The sequence below is a fragment of the Hetaerina americana genome, unplaced genomic scaffold (assembly GCF_022747635.1).
Source record: "Hetaerina americana unplaced genomic scaffold, ioHetAmer1.1.p SCAF_60, whole genome shotgun sequence".
NCBI lineage: Eukaryota > Metazoa > Arthropoda > Insecta > Odonata > Calopterygidae > Hetaerina > Hetaerina americana.
In genome coordinates, this window is record NW_027287206.1 from 1699532 (window position 1) to 1722108 (window position 22577).

Sequence of the window (22577 nt, forward strand, 5' to 3'; positions counted from 1 at the left end):
AGAATTATTTTTGTCGAGTATAATTAAAATTAACTTGACTATGCTGAATCATGCTAGCAGGGACATCTCTTGCCACATATTAATTGGGAAATGAGAGAGAATTAGGTTAACTAACTCATCAGGAAATAAACAGAAGAACAGGAAAAAATATTGAATGCCATACTTTCCATATGTGCATTCTGTGGCTTACTGCTTTGTTATCAAAGATCATTTAATGGGGTCATGGAAAACCTTGACTGAAATCAATATTTATCAGTAGCTTAACTAGGTGTCGGTAATCCTGGTAGTTCATATGTATGTAGCCCTTTTTTAATGAAGCATTAAATCACTGCTCAAATATCAGTTTTTTCCATGTTCACAGATCACTACAAGGGAACAACAACAGAGAGGCATCTGCTTTTCATATCTCTTCCCAGGGTACTGATGCATTAGGTATTAATGCTTAAAGGATTACTGATTACTATGTGGGAAACTTGTGCTAGCGCTGATATCTGGTGGTGAATCCGAGAACCTTTCTAAATGCCCTTGTATGTCCTTTTCTATTTTGATTTGGGATTTCCATGACTTATCCCCTGAATTTTTTTGTTGACAAACCACTAAATCAACATAAGGAAGGTGATGATGATGATGCCTACTCATTTAAATTATTCTCATCCCAATTTTTAATGAATGATGATCAGTACTCCAGTGACAATCCTCGATGGAAATAATGATAGTTTCACCATACATCTTGCAGCATTGTGAAATTCCACAATAAATCTCTTTCCTGATAGTTAATATCATATTTTAATCTGTCAATAGTTCCGGATTGATTTAGGTAACTTTAGAATCGCATAAAAAGTTCAAACCCAAGAGGGGTATAATCCCAAAACAGTTCAATTTTGTTGGCACAAAAGGATATGTTGGGGATATTATCGAAAACGTCAGCTAAAAGAGTTGCATCCATTTTTAGATAAACATCACTATACATACTTGTCTATTGTTGCATTTGATTGCAGTCCAAATGTTTTCAGTGTGTCTATATTCCTCATCTTAAACACCTCAGTTGCTAAATCGATTACAAAGAACTCCTTCCTTGATTATGACTTTTGTTTAGTGTCTTCCGAAGCTACAATCATATGAAAAAACACCTTTGCATTGAATTAAGCAAAAGTAGCCAAGAATCTTTTGCCTATGTATCAAAAATATATTGTTAGAGATTATCCACTAATGCAGATAATGAAGATACTTGAATCATATGGTGTCTATGAACCATTTAGGAAAATTTTAATCTAATTTTTTTCAGAAAGATAAATTTTAATCTCTCTGCTAGGAACGTGGTTCATTCTCTGCATCATTCCCAAGTTAAGTGACCATGAAATATGCATCATAGTCTGATAGGTTATGGGTGAATATGGTAAGAAAGTTTAACATCCTACATTCTTATATTGCAAAAATATGTGTATTTGCAATATAAGAATATAGGATGCTAAAACTGGATTTCCCTGTCAAACTGCAATGCTTTTAAATCTTTATCTTCTCCCAAATAAATGTGTTTATTGATTTTTCCAAGGTTTTATCATGTGTTTGGCCATTTCACCAACATCTCATGCACCATGATGTCGTATTCCATTGCTGCTGTCCTCACTAAGGTCCTCTTATCCTCTTTTCCATTAAGCCATGCCATGCCACTATTTCTGACAGTATAAGCATTCATTCCATCACCACCTGAGGCCCTTATCTCTGCTCATCCACCAACCACTCCTACATCTCCAACTCCACACTCTACTGTAATTATTCCCATCATCACTCAGGTCATCATCTCCTTACCCGCCAGTAGTTATACTGTCTTCAAATCTGTCGGCCACTCCATTGCTGCAGTTTCCACGCAAATTCTTTTCTCTGCATCCACTAGCTGCTCAAGGGCATTAAACCTGTATAAAGCAAAGGTTGAAAACCCCTATTCATTTTTTCAATACATTTAATGGTAAATCATCTTGAAGAAAGTTTTAAGTTTATCTCATGAATTTCACTCTATATTTTGCATTTGTTATAAGAATGATGATGGAGGGACTAGCAGAGGTGAAAGGGAGAAAAGGTCAAGAAAAAACAGCTCAACCCATTCCCAGCTACACATGGGGGAGTGTGAAACAAAAAGAAGAATATGATCTAGGTGCTATTCCGCAACTTGAGTCACCTGGCAAAAACTCGTGTGATTTGGAATTGATGGTGCCATATTTCTTGTTGAATGTGCTTTTAAAATGTATTTCCTCACCATGGGCAGGATGGTATTTGCCTCCCAGATGCTGCATCGAGATGTGACATGGAAGTCACCCCTTGCTCACCTGGTGTAGTGTATTTGTTGCTTCATTAATTGTTTTTCAAGTAGAAGTGGAGGGACCATAATGGAGTATGAGGAGAGCAACACTTAACGATGAGGATTAGATGGAGGGATGTTAACATTTAAAGTACATACTTTTTTGAGGTAATGGAACCATCTGAATTAGAGGAGGGCATATGGTGTAAGAGTACAAATTCAGCTTCATTTGGATCTATTTGGCTCATTCATTTGGCTTTTGTTTGGAAAATGTCCCTAGCTGGTGGTTACCTTCTTAGAACTACTACTACTATTTGGCTGACTGCAGATTTTTTAATTTCCCTCTTAATATGGTAATTTAGTGGTGATCACAAACTAATTTTTTGCTATTCCTTTTTTAATATGCTATAACAATTTATAATGAGCTGGAATATATTTTGCAACCATCAGGAAATAATTACTTTTATAGTTTATAATTCCTAATAACATTGGGCGACAATGAAACATTTTCTAATGGGTACTGTACCCTGGCTATAATATCATTTATGTGATAAAGGTATTATTTTAATTTTCTATGATTTACATATAAATTTAATATGAGACCCAAACGCAGAACCCAGGCACATCAATTATAGCGGGCCAAAGCATGATTTTCTTTTTCATAGGTAGCTTACAAATCAGCAGCAGGTTTTTGAAAATCCATGGCAACTATTACACACAATCTCTAGCAAACACTCTAGTTTGTCCTATATATTAGCCCTTCTTACTTTCTACCAACCTGTATTCCATTAAAAAACCCTATTTTAGATGTAGAATATTGATACCCTTCTTTGCTGCATATTCAAAAATTCTTCCTTCTGTTTCGGACTTGACTGACCTAGGACCTCCCAAAATTTATTTCCTCTATAAACCCTTTCCTTTATTAAACATTTTTCTTTATTTTTATTTATTAAAACTTCGTCCATTATCTTCCACTCATCCAAATATTTTCAGCATTTTACCAAAGGCCTCTAATCAATGCTTTATTTCTAAAATTGACTGTCATACTTGTTTGTCCTCATTATCATATGGCCCCCATTATCGACAGCTTGACTAGAGTTTGTTGTAGATTTTGGCAGACTCACCTGTTGTCACCTGAATGAAATAATTTGCAAAGCCTAATAAAAAAGATGGCATTGGGTTAAGTTATCAGAAATAAAAACGTTTTTTTGGTGATAAATATGGTTTAAAAGTTTATTTCGTTTTACAATTCACCCACAAATCAGGGAGTCCATTCTGCCCCACCCTATATTTGACATTTCCTTGCCTTCAATAGAGTGTGGCATAGCTACTATTTCACGGTCATGTGAACTTTGGGGGAGGTTTCACCAGTGTAATCCTTACCATATACAATTATTCCATGGGCCTCATACAGGTCAACTTGTCCCTCCTTGCACCTTTCCCTTTAGCAAAAGGGATAAGGCAGGAGTGCCTTCTCTTGTGATAGCTCCAAACCCTGTCTTGGAGCCCCTACTCTCAATACTTTGGTGGAGCCTTGGTGGGATACCACTTCCCAATGTGACAGACCAGCGCATGTTTCTGGCTCTGCATATGGATGATGTTTCCCTCTTTATGGAGAACAAGGCAGATTTTGAAGGGTGGTGGCCTTTTTTTAACACAAACTGCCTAACTTGTGGGGGAGTCAGAATAAGGAGAAGTTCAAAGGTCTGTAATGTGAGGGTGGGGGGGTTTAGGATGACAAACCAGAGGACTGTGCTAGGGGCAAAGTTCCTTAGCCAACAACCCTTTTTATTAAAAACCACCATGGCCCTTCAGGCTGTTTCAACCAATTTCTTGTGGGGAGTGAGTTGCCCCTAGGTGGATGGTGGTGGGACCATGTGTATCATTGTGAGATGGAGACTCACGGCTTGTTGGCTATCAAAGTTCACAATTTTCATCTACTCAACCTCCAGCATTATCTGGCAGGGGAAAGCATGTACAAGGTCAGTTTAAAAGAAGATGAGCTTGTTTGAATAAAGCTTGGTTTTATTAGTTATCCTTTCATCATTTTTATTGCCTTCAAAATACAGTATTTGGCTGCCAATACAACAATCCCAACATTTTTCCCAGCTTTTGAATGCCCCGTGGAATGCTTCTTTTGGAATAGCCTTTAAGTCTGCGGTACAATTTTGTGGGATATCTTTATTAGTTTCAAATAGGCATCATTTCACGGTGGATTTCAACTAAGGAATTAGGAAAAAGTCTGCTGGAGCAAGATCCAAAGAGTAGGGTGGCTGAGGAATCACCGGTGTGCTATTTTTGGCTAAAAATTCAGTAACAATCAATTATCTGTGCACCGGTGAATTGTCGTGATGAATGCACCAAGAATTATTTTTCTACATTTGTGATCTTATTATTAAATTTCCATTGGGGGGTTTGTATTACCCCCTAGTATTTTCAGCAATTCAATTCTGGAAATTTCAATAAATTTCTCTTTTAAAATGTACTAAGGAAATAATAAAATTTTTAAGCTGACAAGTACTTTTGACATGAATACATGATCCACCATTTTTAAAAACAGAATGACAGTAATATTCAGCTAACTTATAGCTATATATTATTTGAGTAGAAAGAATTTTTTTCTTCTCTGCACTATTGTTCACTTTTGCACAAAACCAATAAATCTAGTTCAACCAGTTCAGCTTTCAAGTCTTAGGTTTTATTTTGGTAGAGTAAAGAAATGAAATGATCACATTTATAATGAGGGCTCTGTGGAATTTTGTGATTTACAGTTGAATTAATGTTGGAAACATGGGTATTTTTGTTGAGAATGTTCTCTCTGATGTTTTTGGAAGAAAGGGATGCATATACTGCCCGTCAGAAAGCTTTCGGTTTGATAGCTCCGGAATACAGCCGCTTAATAGTTTTTAATGGTATTAGAACATTTTGTGGTGTGGGTGAATCACAGCCCACGTGGTTATCACTGATAGAACCACCAAAATCGTGAATATTCCCTTTGTCCTTCTACGATGAAGTGGGAAGCCTCAGCCATTTGGATGGGAAACATTTTCCCAGGTGTACACCATCACGTCCAATCTACTGTCGAAAAGTTTCTTACATAGGGTGAAGGGGGCATTAAAGAGCAGTGGCTCTCGCCTGCTGTTAAGCCATATCTCTTATAATCAACGTAACGACTAAATAAATTTAAGTCGGTAAATTTAAGTTCATAAGGATGGATGTTTCCTTAACACTATTTTTCTTACATTGCAAATTTTGTATTAAAACAAATAATATTAGTAAGTGAGCTCTCCTCTAGACAATTTTGAACATCCCGCACGTGCGAGCTTACACTATAGCTCTAGTAATTAAATTGCCGGCTGAAAGAGCGGGACAATAGCAGCGCAACGAAAAACATGTGAAGCGCTATTCAAGACATGGTTTGTAATGTTATCGTGGTGGTTTTGGAGATAATTAAACTATTATGATTAATTTATGATTTTCTTTTTGTCCTTCTGTTACGCAACCTAATCGCAGCATGACAGTATCTGGGTGTTGTCTTAACGACTGTTAATAAGTGTTGTTCCAAGGCATGGATAATCTTATACCTTGTTTCGACCTATGCCATAATCTTGCCGTTTGTCAATATCGTTAACATGTCGAAGCGTCCCGTAGATGCTCACGTGAGTTAATTTAAATATAGTTAAAATGGAGTTATATTTTTGCGTGTTTTATTTTGTCTTGTTATTGTGCTCCCAAAATTTGAAGCTTTATGGTACTCGTGTAATGTAGTTTATTCACTAGTCATCTATTTCATTCAGTGAAATTGTAGTCTAGGGTTTGGACGGCCCCAGAAAACTGAACGTAATACCGGTCGTATGGTATTTATCTTGTCTTCCTTGCATTATATTTATATCTTCGGTTATTCGTACTATATACACACTTTCATGTCGCCCAGAAAGTCTTATTCTTTTCTCTCCTCGTGTCAGCTTACCTTTTCCATATATTACGACCTTAGCAACTAGTTTGTCTTCCACCGCCCGCTAACCGACGGGTCATTCCCAGTGAAATCTCCGAATTTGATGATATACATGTGTCATAGAATTTTTGGTAATATTTCACACCAAATTCAAAGTAGTTATTAATAAATAAGCCATCTGAAATCGATTTGAGCATCTACGTACTGTTGAATGAGGAACAACGCATGTCATTGGAAACAACTAAATTCAACATAAAAGTGAAAGACTAATTCTTCATGATTCAAGTATAGCAATTCAAGAAATAATTCAAAATCTGAATCGTAAAGATGAATATTGTGACGGAGCTTGGCATGCAGTGGCCCTCCTTCCTCTCATTGTTCGCCATTCTTTATCCATTTTTCTGTAGTTATGTCTAAATCGCTAATCTATGCCTCTCATTTTACCTCAAAAACCAGGTTTTGTATGTACACAGTGATGTTCTCTATATATTCCCTCCGTTAGTCTTTATTAATCGTACCAGGTTAAATTCCTTTCCTGCAAATTCCTCTTTCGCTTATTCAATTATCCGAAATTCTTGATGCAAATTAATGTTTTCCCCTGCCACACCCCTGTACATACTGCAACCTATTCTCATATATTCTAATATTTAACCTAGCCTTTATGCATGTTGAGATTCTCAATACTTTGGTTTTCTTTGTGGTTAAACTTAATCCAGTTCCTCAAACATTGCTCTTCAAAGCACCTAGCAATGACTGCAGTCCCTTGGGTGTCCAAGCGTTTGATACCCTTCCAACCTAAGTGAATCAGCTCACTGCCTAATTTAATTATTCATAGCAGGGCATCCCATGCAACTTTTAACATTTCTTCTACATGTCTAAAAGTACCTACAATTAACGATAACCCTGTATCAGTCCCCTGCCTATCAATGCCCATTTGTCACCCTTGCTTGTGGCATCTGATTTGTGGACACATTGTTGAAGATTATCCGCCCATCTGGCGAGTCTACTCTAATATTCCGTAGTAGTTTGATCAGCTTTGGTGATTTTACTCTGTTGTGTTTCTTCCCACAATCCACGAAGCGCACCAACACCTGATGATATTGATCAGTCCTCTCATTCTGCTGCTTCACTCTGGGCTCAAAATTGATCTAATGAAGTCATCTGACCAAATTATTTTTTTCCATAGCCCAAAAAAATTTTTCCTTCTAGTTTTCATTAAATTCTGTAGCAATTATGCTGGGATATAAATAACTACCGACATCACATTACTTTTCTGAGTCTAAGGTTGTTGGGCTAACCTCTTTACTCTAAAGCTCTTGTACGTATTCTTTTCACCTAGCTCAAATCCCTTCTGGGTCCTGTTATAGCTTTCTTTTCTCATCTGCTAGTAGTAGTAGTTTTGAGGGGAGGCGACCCATGTATATATGTGTGGTTATATAGTTTCTTCCCTCAAATGCAAGTAATTTTGAGCCAGAGATATTAATTGGCTTTTTTTATATTTTGCTAGTTCTCATCTCACTCCTCAAGGTAAGATATCATGCTATCATGCAGCAAGGTAAGATGCTCCCTCTTGATATCTTACCTTGAGGAGTGAGATGAGAACTAGCAAAATATAAAAAAGCCAATTAATATCTCTGGCTCAAAATTACTTGCATTTGAGGGAAGAAACTATATAACCACACATATATACATGTAAACCGTGTATGCATGTATTGTAAATACTGTTTGTTTGTACTATTTGAATGAATTTTCAGTCACTGAATCTTAATGATGAAGATTTTTATGACATTTGTCATTAATTTTTAGGTTAGCTATTGGACAGCAAAGAAGGCCAAACTTGAAGAGCAGTTGGCAGAAGTTGGGAGTAGTAAAAATGGAAATGACAAGCACACACCATTATTCCACAATGTTCACATTTATGTAAATGGATACACAGGTATCTATCTCTTTTGGGAGAGAAAATAATTACATTTTGAAAATAGAACTGTTTCTGGCTCCCTTAAAATGTAAAATTGGACATGGTAATTGCTTTCGTGCCACATATTGCAATGCATCTATTCATGATGAATAGGGTGATAAATTGGCTACAGATTCTAATTCAAGAGTAAAGCTATCAAATACTCATTGGGATGGGAAAACTAGCTTTGGGCATGGAAATTTATTTATTTATTTATTTATTCAGTATAAGTCCGAAAACAGCGCATTCTGGCCTTTACATCGAACTATTAACAACGATAACAATGATCACATTTACAAACACCCAAGCCCTAGGTGGAGGAAAACTCACCCAGGCGGGAATCGAACCCGCGACCCTTGGAATGGCAGACGAGGACGTTACCCCGCCGCCACCGGGGTCGGCAGTAATGACCTGGCCCTCGGTATTTAACTCATCCTATGAAAGGATTAATGCTTTGCAAAGGCTAATTGTTTTCAGTACTGATATCTGTCAAAGTAAAAGTAAAAAGATTTCATAAGTGTGGCGACCTCTCCGAATTCTGAATTCTTGCCTGTATAATTTTAAGCCCAGATATTCTCTACTCCTTTTGAAACCATTAAAAATTATCTTTTATTGTAGTTTATTGTGAATGATCTATAATTACAAAAAGTTTAATATTCATTTTCTCTTTCTTCTCTCAGCTTGGTAGGGTAACATTTTGTGGTGAATTTACTTTATGACAAATGTGCCTTCTGCAAAAAAACAGAGGTTTTCATTGATGCATGATTACACGTTCAAAGCGAACATAAAATGATAAAAGTATCAAAAATAAGGTCAGTTATGCGTAGTGTTTACATTAGGATATGGGAGTGGTATGTATTTAATTTTGAGAAATCATGAATACACAATGAGATGTTATAACCAATTGAAAAATAAAAAATTATTATTCATCAAAAGTTTTTGAGTATAAAGAACAAAAACAAAAATAATGGTAAATTTATATTTTGTTGATAATTATGGAAATGTATCTGGTGACACTCGACTAATATTATATTAGTGAGATACTTATTTATCACCTGGTCGTAAAATGCTCATAGAATTCCTGACTCGCGCTTTAGAAAATTGGAAAAAGTGAACATTATTACTAATATCACATGCATTATGCCTAAAATTTGGCGAAAAAGTTTTATGAGTAATTTTGCTTAAAATATAAAACCTGGTCCCTAATAGTCCTAGATGGCACCATGAAGTTGATATCTTGTAAAAATTAAGAAATACTGACTACCCTATTAGTTGATCTATAAATTGTTTAGGAAAAGAAGACCTAAGATTCTTCTTCGAACATGTAATGGTTGTAGATGTAGTGCTAGTAGAATACTTCAATAGTTCAAAAATGGAAAATTAAATCGATATCTCAACACCCTCCCATGGACTACAACCTTGATGAGGTGGAAGGGGTTGTGTGTCACGATGACCTCTAGAGCTGTGCCGGCGGGAGCAATGATATGCGCTCCTGATAGGATCACACATGCCAGATAGGTCAAAGGTTAGGAGCCAGATGAAAAGTAGTCTGTTTCTCAGTGAGGTGGCTACGAAGGTGTGTGACCCCAGTGGGGAGGCTGTTGAGTGATGGCGTCACGTTAAAAACACTATTGAGGAAGGCAACGAAAAACCACCTCAATAATTAATCCCACGATTCTCATGATGGGCATTGTAGGGGAAATGAGCCTTGACCACAATGGTACTTGGCTCAGTCGGCAGTGGGTCATGCCAGGCAGCGGGATAGGCAGGGCTTCTCTAGTCGTCATCTTACAAAAGGCTTTGTAAAGCAAAAGAAATAGGTGATGTCCCTGCAGAATTACTAAAGAAGCTAGAAAAATGGAAAAATTGGATTCTTTGAACAATAGTGCACTATGAAACAAGAAGGAAGTAGTGCCAGAAGATCTTTTGATCTTATTCCCAAAAGAGTGTATAGCAGCTGTATGTGAGGACTATTGGTTGATAAGGTTATTTTCAGACTCAGCAAACGTAGTAGTGAGAATCATCAATAGAAAGCTAATAAAAGAGTCCAAGCCTAAGTGAATATCAGCTTGGCATTGGCAAGAGGAGATAAATATGTAATGCCATTGCAGTGCTGAGAAAAATAGAATGGAATATAATCAGCAGATCTTTGTGGGCTTTGTGAATTCTGAAAAGGCATTTGGCCATGTGGATTATGCATAATTAATGGTGATATTGTAGAAAATGGGAGTGAACTGGAAGGATTACCCATTTATTCAAACCTTGTCCATGAAACAGGTGGCAGAGGGAGAGTTGGGATGGGGAGTGATAGGTAAAGGCATAGGGGAGAGGTAGGGTCGCCCATAATCGCCAACACTTTTAAACTTTTTGCATGCTGAGGAAATGTTGAGGGTAACATCGGAAGGGCTTGCTTGAGCTAGAAATAGGAGTGAGTGGTGAGATGATTGAGTCAAGCAGGTTTGCAGGTGATCAAGGAAAAGTTACTCAGACAGCCAAGGGATTATTGTTATTATTGGTTACTTTGTGGGGAGAATGCAAGTGGTATGAGACGAGGATTAAGCACAATACAGCAAAAGTAATAAAATTCTTGAGAAGTAGAAAAGTGAATTTTCACATTAAAGCAGGAGGGAGTCAGCTAAAGCATGTGGAGCAGTTCATGTACATATTTGGGCAGCCCTTTGGAAGTAAAGAGAGTGGCATTGTAATGAGGGCTTTTGAAGAAGAATAGCATTAGCAAAAGAGGCATTTGAAATAAGAGAATAAATGTTGGGTGTACAGAGTAAGATTTAGAAAAAAATATTTGCTTTAACTTTACTATGGAGCATAGTGCTTTATGAATGTGACATTTGGTCTTTGAGGCAAAAGGATGAGTGGAAATTGGAAGCTTTTGACATGTGGGTGTTGTGGAAAATAAGTTGCACATAGAAGAAGACCAATAATTAAGTTGAAACTGGTGTGTCCAGAAATAAGAATTTGCTCGGAGGATCCAAAAGAAGTGGGTGAGATAGATAGGGGAAGCATTGAAAGTGAGTAGTGGTATGTTGAAGGCCATGGTAGAAGGGAGAACATTTGGGAAGTGGTGTAGAGGTAGGAAGGGAGTAGGCATTTTAGAGAGCATGAAGGCAGGCATAAGTTGTGAATAAATGAAGGAAGAAATAAGGTAGGGCGAAGAAAGAATAAGTTCTTGTTGTTCTTAGAAGTAAATAGTCATTAGAGATCATCTGAAACCTACCTTTAAACAGGGAGAATGCCTCAAATGAACTGCGAATCTTACTTAATAATTTTAAGTATATATATGAAAAGTGTGAGCACAAAATAAATGTGACATGCACTACTGACTCTTAACTAGCTGAAATTGATTAGAAATAACCTCATGGGCAAAAATAATGGTAGCAATAAATTATAAATCAATGAAATAAACCCTTCAAAAGGATACTTATGCAGAAATCTAATACATAAGAATTAATGAAATAATGGAAGAGCACATCTAAATCATTAAATTTGTTTGAAGAAATAATCCACGCTTAAAAAGATGCAAAGGAAGTGCAGTTTTTCATAAAAGTAAAAGGGAGGAATCATTTGCCTGAATATGCACACAATCTGAGTTTATGAGGCTTTGAATGTATTTTAGTAAAATCTCATTTTCTTCACTAGCTTGTGGTCCCAAACAGTATGGACCAGGACTTTCAATCGCTTTTAGGTTAAAAGTTTTGCAGTGAGTTTATTTACAAAATGCATTATCATTCATATTGAAAGTAACTTTTACATTTCTACTAATCATTCATTTTTGGGTATAACTTAAAGCACATAATTAGTAGAGACAATGCACTTTTAGAAGAATTGCCACAGCCAATAAGACTGCATCACAGCATGTAGATGAGAACCCTCCAGTATTAGTCAGCCTCCACTTATTCATCGATTGACATTATAGGAGCCTAATAGCAGAATAAAATGTTCATTTGGCCAGGATTTACCTGTCTAAGAAATGCACAAACCCTTCCACCACATCAACGGTGCGATCCGTGGGAAGGGGTAGTCAGCACCTTGAATGAATTTGATGTTTAATTAGGCTCATACTTTCACGAATTAGTACAAATGGTAATTTGCATTTGGCAATATAGGCCTCCTTCATAAGTTTCTGAGGGTTACATTCCTGAAGATCCTAATTTTGAATACCTGAGGTTGGTGAGCCACACTAAGTATATATGAAATTGTGAGGAAGTATCAGGTTTTGTGGCCCTTATTTCTGTGGAACAAGTGTACCTAACTTTACCTTAACTTGAGTAGTCCATGGCAGGAGTTATAGTATGCCCCAATTTCAAAGTGAGAGTTAGGTTGCACCACTGTCTGCTATGTGAAATGATGGGAAAATTATGGCCTCAGATGTAGTATAGTAATTTAGTGCTTTTTGTCTTATTGTTTTTTAAGTGGCCCAAAAAGATATCAATCATGATATCGAGTCATGTAATGTTTTACCTCATTATCAAGACTTTCTTGCATGATGATAAAACATTTTATTTGCCCAAAGATCATTGTACAAAATACCTGGTGGCATGATATAAAGCGTATCAAATTAAGTGCAATGCATACAGATTCATTTGGGATGCAAAATTTGGCACTAAAAATTACATTAAATGTAGCATGCATGCAAATATCCATTTAATCACGTAGCATTAATATTAACTAGACTAAGAGCATTGCTATGAACTTAAAGAAGGGATTCAGCGATCAGGAATATTTTTGGGGCATTTATCAACAGAGTAGAACTTGTTATATACAGTGTAGGCATATTTTTAATGTACGTATGTTTGAAAGAGGTAGTTCCCCTAATATCCTTTATACAAGGGCAGTCCAGAAAGTAACTTATGTTTTGGCTTAGCATGGTGGTTGATAGGGCTAGAGTCACCATCTTGGTGTCTAAATATCCCTACACTCAGCATGCATCCTGCTGTGGTAGTGTGTAGACTGTGATTCTTTTACTTTGCTCACTTTGAATTGTTAAAATGTGCGCTGCAATAGAAAATTCTGCAAGTTGTGAAGTGAAATCTGTGATTAATTTTTTACTGGCAAAAAACCACAAGCCAATTGAAATTCATAGGTAACTTTGTGAAGTGTACAGGGATGGAATAATGAGTGAAGGTGGAGTGAGGCAGTGGTGCATTCATTTTAAAAATGGCCCCACCAATGTTCATGATGATGATGACAGTGGTTGGCCTAGACTTGTGACAGATGAACTGAGGGTGTAAATCAACGAAAAAATTCATGAAAATCACAGATTTATGCTTCATTTTCCCCAAATTTCACAAAGCCTACTGCGTGAAATTGTAGTGGGGAAGTGTAAGGTGACAGATTTCTTCAGAGATGGAATTGAAAAGCTTGTGTATTGTTATGATAATTATCTCAACTTGAATGGCAACTATGTAGAAAAATAGTTTAAGAATGTTCCTTACAAATGTATGTTGTAAAATTTGTCTTGTCACTAGGTTCATATTTTATTTCAAAACGTAAGTTACTCTCTTGGCAGTTCTCATTCTTTTGGGTAATTTGTTACACAATCTGATGCCCATTTCCTTGGATCGTAATTTTAATGCTTCCAATCCTGTCATAATCGATGTTGTGCCTTACTCTAGTGTAATAATGATGATAGCAGGAATTGAGAGAATATTTGCTGATGTTTTTTTATATGCAGGAATAAAAATATTATATAAATGCATGGGAGTGGTGGTAAATTTAATTTCTGGAATTTTGGCCTCAATGGAGGATTATGAGGTTTCCCAGTGATTATTCGGATGGTTTTCTTTTGCATTTTAATGATGGCAAGAGAATTGGCAGCTGAGCCCCAAAACATACTATGGGTTATATTTTAACACATTTCCCTATAGTATACATTCATTAGTACTGTTTTGCTTGTAGTCTTGTGCAGATGTCATAATAAATAGCAAGCGAAACTGAGCTTACACTGGAGGGCTTTTATGTGTGTATCTCAAGAAATATATGCATTCAAAGAAATGCCTTAAAATTTACATTCCATCACTTGCTCAATTGATTGGTCATTAATTTTTACCTGTAGACTTTCTGTCTCATTCTTATTGCGTGAAAAGTACAGCATTTTAGTTATACTTTCATTTAAGGCTAGATAGTAATCAGTACACCATTTGTTTATTGCGAATGTAATAGACCTTGATATTTCCCTTTCCAAAAAATTTCATTTTCTCATTTAGTTCCACCCGCTGAAGAACTGAAAAATTTGATAACCAGGCATGGTGGTGTTTATTCACTTTTTCTGGATAGCAGTGTCACCCACATGGTAACGAACAATTTACCGGACAGCAAAATGAAATTACTGAAGAAAGTACTAGTTGTAAGTCCAGAATGGGTGACTGACTCAATCAGTAAAGGGAAACAATTGCCCACTGCTGGGTATTTAACAGTCAACCCCTTAAGAGGGCAGAGGACAATTTTGCCGGGCAAGTACATTGAGGAATCTAAACAAGGCACGCACTTGGGACGTAAGGAATATGACAGCACAGATGTTGCTCCAGGGAAGGTGGCTGATAGCACAATACCTTCTGTAGGGAAAGGTGAAACATCAGTGCAGGGGCCATCTGTTGGGGCTGACGTCGATGCCTTTTATAATAAATCTCGGTTGCATTTTCTGAGCACAATGAAGATGGAATTTAAAAATTATGTCAATACTCTGAGGAAGGAGAGTAATCAACACTTTCCGGGCCTGGAAAAGTTGAAACTTTGGCTTCAGGAACGGAAGGAAGAAAATGGATCCACACAGTGGCAAAGGTAAGGTCTTTCTAATTACTAAATGATCATTCTCAGATCATTCCTTGTTATTAGTCCCTTCATTTTTGTTTATTCAAAATTACCAACTGAGGCATACATGTCCCGGAAAAATTGATTTATTTTCTACTGATATACTGAACACTGATTTTCTCACTGATTGATAAACATAGTTGTATTGCAAAAGAATATTATATATCAACACCTATTGCAAGGCTTCTCATGTTATAAATTATCGCTATTAATTGCTTATGAAATACAAATGATTGGTGGACGACGATGATGTTAATTCTTAGAATTTCCAAGCATGCATCTTAAAAATAAAAAAAATTATAAAAGCGAGTATGGATATGTTTTAACTGATGTATTTCTTAGTGTAGAAATGTTAGAAACCATTGTTAAATCATTATAAAATTACTAAATACATGCATATGTAAGAATGAGAAACTTATTAACTGCTTTATGAAAGATAAAATAATAATATTTATTCTCCTAGGGCTATACATATAAAAAATGAGCAATTCTTCAAACACTCTTGCCATTCAACATATATCAGGAAGTGCACAGGTTTCATGAGGCTGATTAATGCAGCAAAGAGTGAAAAGGATACTGTTTAGAGATTACTATATACAAAATCCAAAAAAATAATAATTATAATGGTATAAATTGACAACTTATTTGTTATTATATAAATATTCATTTACAGAATGCAATCATTTCATAAGTACGAAGTTTTTCATTCGTTTAGTGCATGGCTATGGATAGAGAGGATATATGTGGGAACAGAGTTGTATACCTAATTCTCTCTGTGAGAATAGCGGAAAATATGATAAAATATATAGTTTATAAAGTAAGCTGATAGTCTGTTGAAAAAAATGTATCCAAATAATTTTGGGAGCTCTTGAAAAGTGTTGGATAGGTCTATAATTTCGTACATCTTTTTTACCACCTTTCTTTTTGTAGATTGGAATAAATTTACTGGCTTAAGAAAAAACTCCTAGTTAGGGATTTATTATGTAAGAATAATAGGGGTTTGATGATAAATTCTCTGCAATCTAAGGAATAGCTTTCTTAGAATACCATCCATTCTCAGTGTAGGATTTCTGCTAACCATTTGATGGCAAGAAAGAATCTCTTTTTCATCACCAGGGTAGAGGAACAGAGAGCAGTTGAAATTAATATATGCTAATGAGAAAGGCTTCAAGTCACTATTACCTGATTTCACTGGCTTCATGTCTGAAATTGTGTCATCGATTTTATTGAAAATCATTTGACCATTTTTTATAAGATAGTTTCAATCATTATAGAAGCTGGGTAGGTTTTGGAGTTCTCTCTATTTAAGGGTGTCATTACTGATGTGCCATGCACCTTCTCAAAGTTTGGCCAATCTAGGATTTGCCTCAGTTGCACTGAACTTGATGTGCCTTTTTTGTACCTAGGCTATTCAAGGATGACCACCCCTCTTATGTAGTTTATGATCGTAGCTGTATGCAGAGGAGATGTACAGGAGAGGAAGGTTTTAGAAACTAGGGAAGAAGAGGGGAAAACTTCAGTCTTTTTAGATATTTCATGAGAGGTACAGAAATACAAACACTCCGGCTTCTTGAGATGTTGCAATGTACCAAATTTAATTAAGCAAAAGAGGTTTACCAAATGAGCTTGTGCTGTTGAAAGAAACTGGTGTAAATCGCTTCCTGGAGTTGATAACTGCCTTCATATTGGAATAATTTTTGAGTTAACCTGTAGTCTAAATGCAATAGTTTCATGTAGTTTTATGTAATATTTATTAGAGATGCTAATTTGAACTACCCAATGTTAATGTTGGGGGTTGCTGCAAAATGAGCAACCTCGTCTCCATTTCTACAAGATTCCCTTTTCATCAATTAGGTCAGCTGATCAGAGTGTTGCTGCAGAGCTGTCCCCAAAAGTTGTCATGCATCTTGACATGGATTGCTTTTTTGCATCTGTGTCATGTTGTGGCCGGCCCAACCTGGAAGGTGTGCCAATTGCTGTTACAAGTTCTAAACTCCAAGGGCCTCAAAGGTATGCTTCTGTCTGAGCAATAGGATAGAATTGATGTTTTTAGCTATTGCTTTCAAAAGGTGCCACCTGATGAACTCTCACAGTTGCTCTAAAGCTTGGTCATAAGGCTTGTGTTACTCTAAAAGCACAGGCAAAAGCGCAGCTTAAATTATATTTTATTCAATACATTTAAATTCGTTTTTCTTTTTGAAAAAATGCCATGCCTTTGATTTTACACTTATTTGAATGCATTCATTGAAGATATTTTGTGTCACTGAAATGTATCTTTGACTAGTTTTGATTAATTTTTTTTGGTATTGGGCAATTTCCATGCGGCAGTTTACTTAAGTTGTTCGTAAATGGTTGTGAATACCTCGATAGAAAGCAATACAGCAGGCTTTCTTCCATAACAAGATTGCTTGTTTACAAACTATGGTAATGCCAAACTTTTATGCGTGTGCATTGAGAAAGTATCACGGGGCATCATTAGTGGAAAATGTTTACCAGAAATGATCAGATTATTTAAAACAAGATGAAAATTTTCTGTAATATGTTGACATTTTGAACTGTGAAGAAAAGTCTGCAAGTGGAGTTAAGAAGTTTCCCGTAGAAGTCATAACAAATATTAGTGGTTTGTCTACTTATACCAACATGCATGTTGTCAATTTTTATGTAAGGGCAGTAAGGTTGATACATGTTGGCCATTTTTTAAACTCAGAGAGTCCAACATTGCTCGGCCTAAAAGATGCACTTTTTTTACTCCAACATGTGCTCTAAAGTTCTAATCTTATGGGCTGGGGGCATAAATTTGACCTATAAGCGCAAGCCAGTTTGCCAGAAAAATACTTACTGTTGAAGTAGTTTTCCCCACGCCAGGCATAGAAAATGGTTTCTTTTATTACAAATGTCAATAATATCACTCTTTTGCGTCAGTAGTAAGCAACAGAGTTTTAAAATTTTTTTGAAAGTACTGCCCACTAAAATTCTGAAATTAATTGTAAATGTTAAATATCACGTGTGGTTCTGTTGAAACTCAATACGTTGGGCTAAAGGGGATGTTGCCCCTCTGCTAATAATACATGTATTGTCTCTCTCCCAACAAACTGAGTCCACACGCATTCAACCTAAAGTAGTATGAGAATGTCATAAAGGCATAGAAAATGGTTGCTCTTAATATCAAAATAATAACAGAAAATAAGCATCACATGAAAAGTTAAAATGATAATATCTTATAATTAATAATACGTTTATATTACTTAGTAGGATATCTGTATTTGCCATATTTCAACAATTTGTATAAACATTTTTGTAGGTTAATCTTGGTGACAATACTAGTATGGAATCCAAAACATCATTGGCTTGAGTTTTATGCGCTGTAACTTGGGATGGGTAGATTATGTAATTTATTGATTCAAAAGTGGAAAATTGTAATTTTTGTTACCAGGAACTGATATTTCATTTTCTCCAGTGAGTGAGTATTTTGGGAGGCATTTCCAATGCAGGCCAGTTTAATTGGCTTTGAAGATTTGCTCTGGAAGCAGATTTTCTTCTTTTTGCTCTTGAAGTTCAGCCCAAAATTCATTAGTTGATTTTTCAATTGGCATTTAGTGGTTTCCCCCATTACTTGACTTCACAGATTCTATATAGTTTTTAAAGATGCATCAACCACCCTTTATGAGGGTGCACAAAACTCCCTAAAGAACTGGGGAAAACTTTTCCTTCTTTGCCAAAATAGGACCTGAAATAGTAATTCCTCTGTCTTACTTTTGTTTGAACCACGAGAGCAGCTCAGTGTCAAGATTTGGATTGACTAATTCTTTCATCAACTTTCTTTCCATTACCCTAGAGGGTGCTGTCACAATCATGAATGAGTACAAAAATTTTCATTTATTTTTGATGACTTTTACAAACTCTTTTACACCCTCTTCCCCCAATTCTTTTGCAATTGTTTTTGCTGCTTTACCTTTGCCCAAAATGCTCATAACAGAATGCTTCTGTTTTACCAGTGGCACATGCTTTTTCTTTTTGTAGCCATTTCCCACTTTCACTGCACTTGACAAGCATAAACTACTAGCTGGTCATCCCCTCACCTGAGCGATGGAGCCAGCACAAATTAGAATGAAGTATGCAATCTCTTTTTGCCAACCAGGGAAAACTGCAAAAAATAGGTAGGGATCATGGAGAGGAGGGGCAGTGCCTTCCTCTGCTTTGTAGTCACTTCTGGGCCCTGATTGCCTGTAACTGTTGTGCAGGGTGCAGGGAAGAGGAAGGGGCAGTCATTTTGGGGTGGGCTGATGGAGACAGTAGAGCAGCGTTCCAAGCCCCCCTCAAGGAATATCTCTACTGTGTCTCAGCAGCTTTGTTTGTCTTATGAGGGTATCAAAGAAACTTTACACTTCCACAATAAAGATTTAATATTTCACGACCATGGTTTCAATTCTGCGCATCATCATCATCATCACCTAATGATGATGCACAGCATTGAAACCATGGTCGTAAAATATTAAATCTTTATTGTGGAAGTGTAAAGTTTCTTTTTTACCCTCATAATGAAGGAATTCCACAAAGTTAAACCTGAAACTGTTATGTTTGTTTGTCTTGCACAAACAAGACTGGACTCGATCTCATTAATACAGGCTCTTCTCTCTTTTGTATGGGGAAACATCCCCTCCTATTGCCCTTCACTCCACCAACACTACCAATACATGAAACCAATGGGCATGGCCAATGTCCACAGCCCAATTGATCATGTATGAATAATCAGGGGTTTACTGGACATATAATTTGTTCCGTGTACAATTCCAGGACAGATTTTTACAGAACTGGGCTCACTCAAGAACAACCAAGCACTCTTTACTCCTGTCTTCATGACAGTTTGCCTGGATGCCACTGCTTTATGTTCCAACAAGATGCTCAAATACACATGTTCAGCCCTGCACGTGAATTCACTTATTTTATGTAAAGTGAGTATAATGTCTGAGATTTAATGTTTTCATTTTATTATAATAGTCGAAATCTGGACTCAATGGCTGATGTTGCATGCTGCAATTATGAAGCAAGGGCTGCTGGAGTGAGAAATGGCATGAGGGTGGGGACAGCATTGCAGATATGTCCCAATCTTGTTGCAGTGCCCTATGAGTTTGAGAAGTATCGTATGGTTTCGAGGAAGCTCTATGAACTTGCATCCAGGTGAGTATATTTTGGTCATTTTCAGCCACATTTGTGCAGTGAGTTAGTGGTGGAAACCTTCAAAATGTGATTGGTTTTATTCCGTAGCAGAGGTTTTTATTGTTTTCCTTGATGGGGTGTTGAATGTCAGGCTAATCAACGATTGATTACATTAACGGACTAAAAACAAAGTTACTTGGGTTACACCAATTTTGTCAGGATCTTGAGTAGCAATTTGCTGTATTTCTTGCATTAGAATGAGTCATTTTTTGGGATCTATTGGTGTGAATCAGTTTTTTAAGGATTGAAATGCCAGAGCATATAAGGTCTGTCCATAAAGCATCCAGCCAAGCAATACTTTGAGAAAAACAGCCTAACTAGAACAATGAGGCTTTAGCTGTCCCCTTCGAAGTTATCTCCTCCTGGGACCTCTCACTCTCATCCCAGCCCTTTTTTGGAATGGTCATCAGCTGCCTCCTCACATTCCCCTTTATCTCGTCAACCGACTGCAGGGAAGACTGTGCTTTTGTTTCAGGGTCATAGCGACAGACCCATGACTCATCTGCAGTTGTGAAATTTTTTTTGAAACCCTGGATCTTCGTTTGCGGCTTGCAAGTCTCCTGCAACTGCAACATGAAATTCGTGACTTTGACAAGATAAAGGAGAATGCAATGAGGCAACTGATGACCATTTCAAAAAAGGACTTTGCCGATTGTTTTGAAAAGTGGAAGAAATGCTGGGATAAGTGTGTGAGGTCCCAAGGGGAGAATATTTCAAGGGGGACAACTAAGGCCTCATTGTTCTAGGTAGGCTACTTTTCACAAATTATTGCATGGCTGGATATCTTCTGGACTGGCCTTGTATAAATTTGACTTTTGGAGACAAATTGTTAAGCCCCATCATGTATGAAATTCACATATCTAGGACAGGGAGCATATTTTCTTTCCCCCTACCACTTTCGGCCACCAGTAATCAAACTAGATGAGTTTAAATGGGCTATATTGAATTAACATCAGGATTTTAACCTGTCACTTGTCAGCTCAATTCTCGCCCCTTGGAGCTAGTCTGTTACATCTTAAATATTGTTAGCTTAGATAGCTTCATAATCTCCATATAATCTCAAAATTAATTTTTATACTTGTACAACATTTAAGAGCATTTTGTCTCATATCTATTCTTCTTGTGTATGGTAAGAGTGACCATTGACCAGACTTGAACATTGCCTCCAGGACAATTGCCTAATTGAAACGAGATTTATATAATTCGAATAAAAACTTTTGGTTAGCATGATCACTTTGCTAGCCCTCAAATGGGAGTAATGATACAAATCAGTTTGATCACGTGAAAGATTTGACCTCTGGTTGCTTACATTTCTTACTGAGCAGAAGGTTGATGTCTGGAATGCATTAAATCCTGTCTAAAGAGTTATCATATTTTTACTGAAAACTTCTGAATGTATAAAATGAGAACTGTATTTTTTTCCCGACAGTTATATCAGGGTTTATACTTTTGCTTAGCTATCAATCTATTCTTCCATGTTGCTTAGTGTTAAAAAGATCAAGCCCTCTTGGGCAAGCATCAACAAAACCCTTTCATTGTGGGCCAGTATTTTGCTGAAATTAAATGTTACTGGGACTCAACTTCATGGAAAACCCTTGTCTCTTTTTTGCTTAGCTTCAACATTTTCTATCATTATGCTATGTCAGTGATTATTGGTGAGGATTTGTTGTCAGAGCCTTAACATGCGGACAATTCTTCATTATTAAAAAGTCCATGTGTAAGCAAACAAGGCCTTTAATGTGTCTTACTGGCATTATAAAATTATTACATTGCTGGTGAAATTTATGTGTTATCTCCTGTGTTGTCATTCTTTTTCTTCTACAGTTACACTGTAGCCTTAGAAGCTGTGAGTTGTGATGAAATGTACATTGATTGCACCAGTATTTTGATGGAAGCCAATTGCTCCCCAGTAGATTTTGCAGAGCATGTCAGGAAAGAAATAAAGGTATTGTATGTTATATCTACCAAATTGATTTATTATATTTTGAGTTGGAACGTCTGGTTCTCCTGGCACTAAAACAATAATGTATCAAATGCCATGTGGCCTTGAATGTGAATTCCTATTAATTTTCAAAATATTTCTGTGAACATAGAATAAAAGCAAATGCTATGAAAATTATATTTCTGGCAGGAGGAATTGACTAAAAACTCAACTATTCTCTACAAATTGCCGTATGTTAATGCTGCTAAACATTCCAACTTAAAATCCCAGTTTACTGTTGTGGACTAACTCTTACTTGGACTCTGCAATGTGCCTTGCTCTGCTTAATGCATCTTGTCATCCTTCTGCCACTTGATGGTATCATAATAAACAATCTAAAGCCTTT

General features: G+C 36.6%; 1 protein-coding gene across 1 annotated transcript in view; it reads left to right on the forward strand.

Moving 5' to 3' along the window:
• Window positions 1-5719: 5719 nt before the first annotated feature.
• The window catches only part of Rev1 (Rev1 DNA directed polymerase), a 35285-nt gene continuing 18427 nt past the window's right edge, over window positions 5720-22577 (forward strand). Inside the window, exons 1-6 of the mRNA XM_071594393.1 lie at window positions 5720-5955; window positions 8058-8187; window positions 14430-15003; window positions 16888-17043; window positions 20032-20211; window positions 22075-22195. Of these exons, the coding sequence (XP_071450494.1) occupies window positions 5929-5955; window positions 8058-8187; window positions 14430-15003; window positions 16888-17043; window positions 20032-20211; window positions 22075-22195 (1188 nt within the window). The 5' untranslated portion in view covers window positions 5720-5928. The remainder of the gene's footprint in view (window positions 5956-8057; window positions 8188-14429; window positions 15004-16887; window positions 17044-20031; window positions 20212-22074; window positions 22196-22577) is intronic.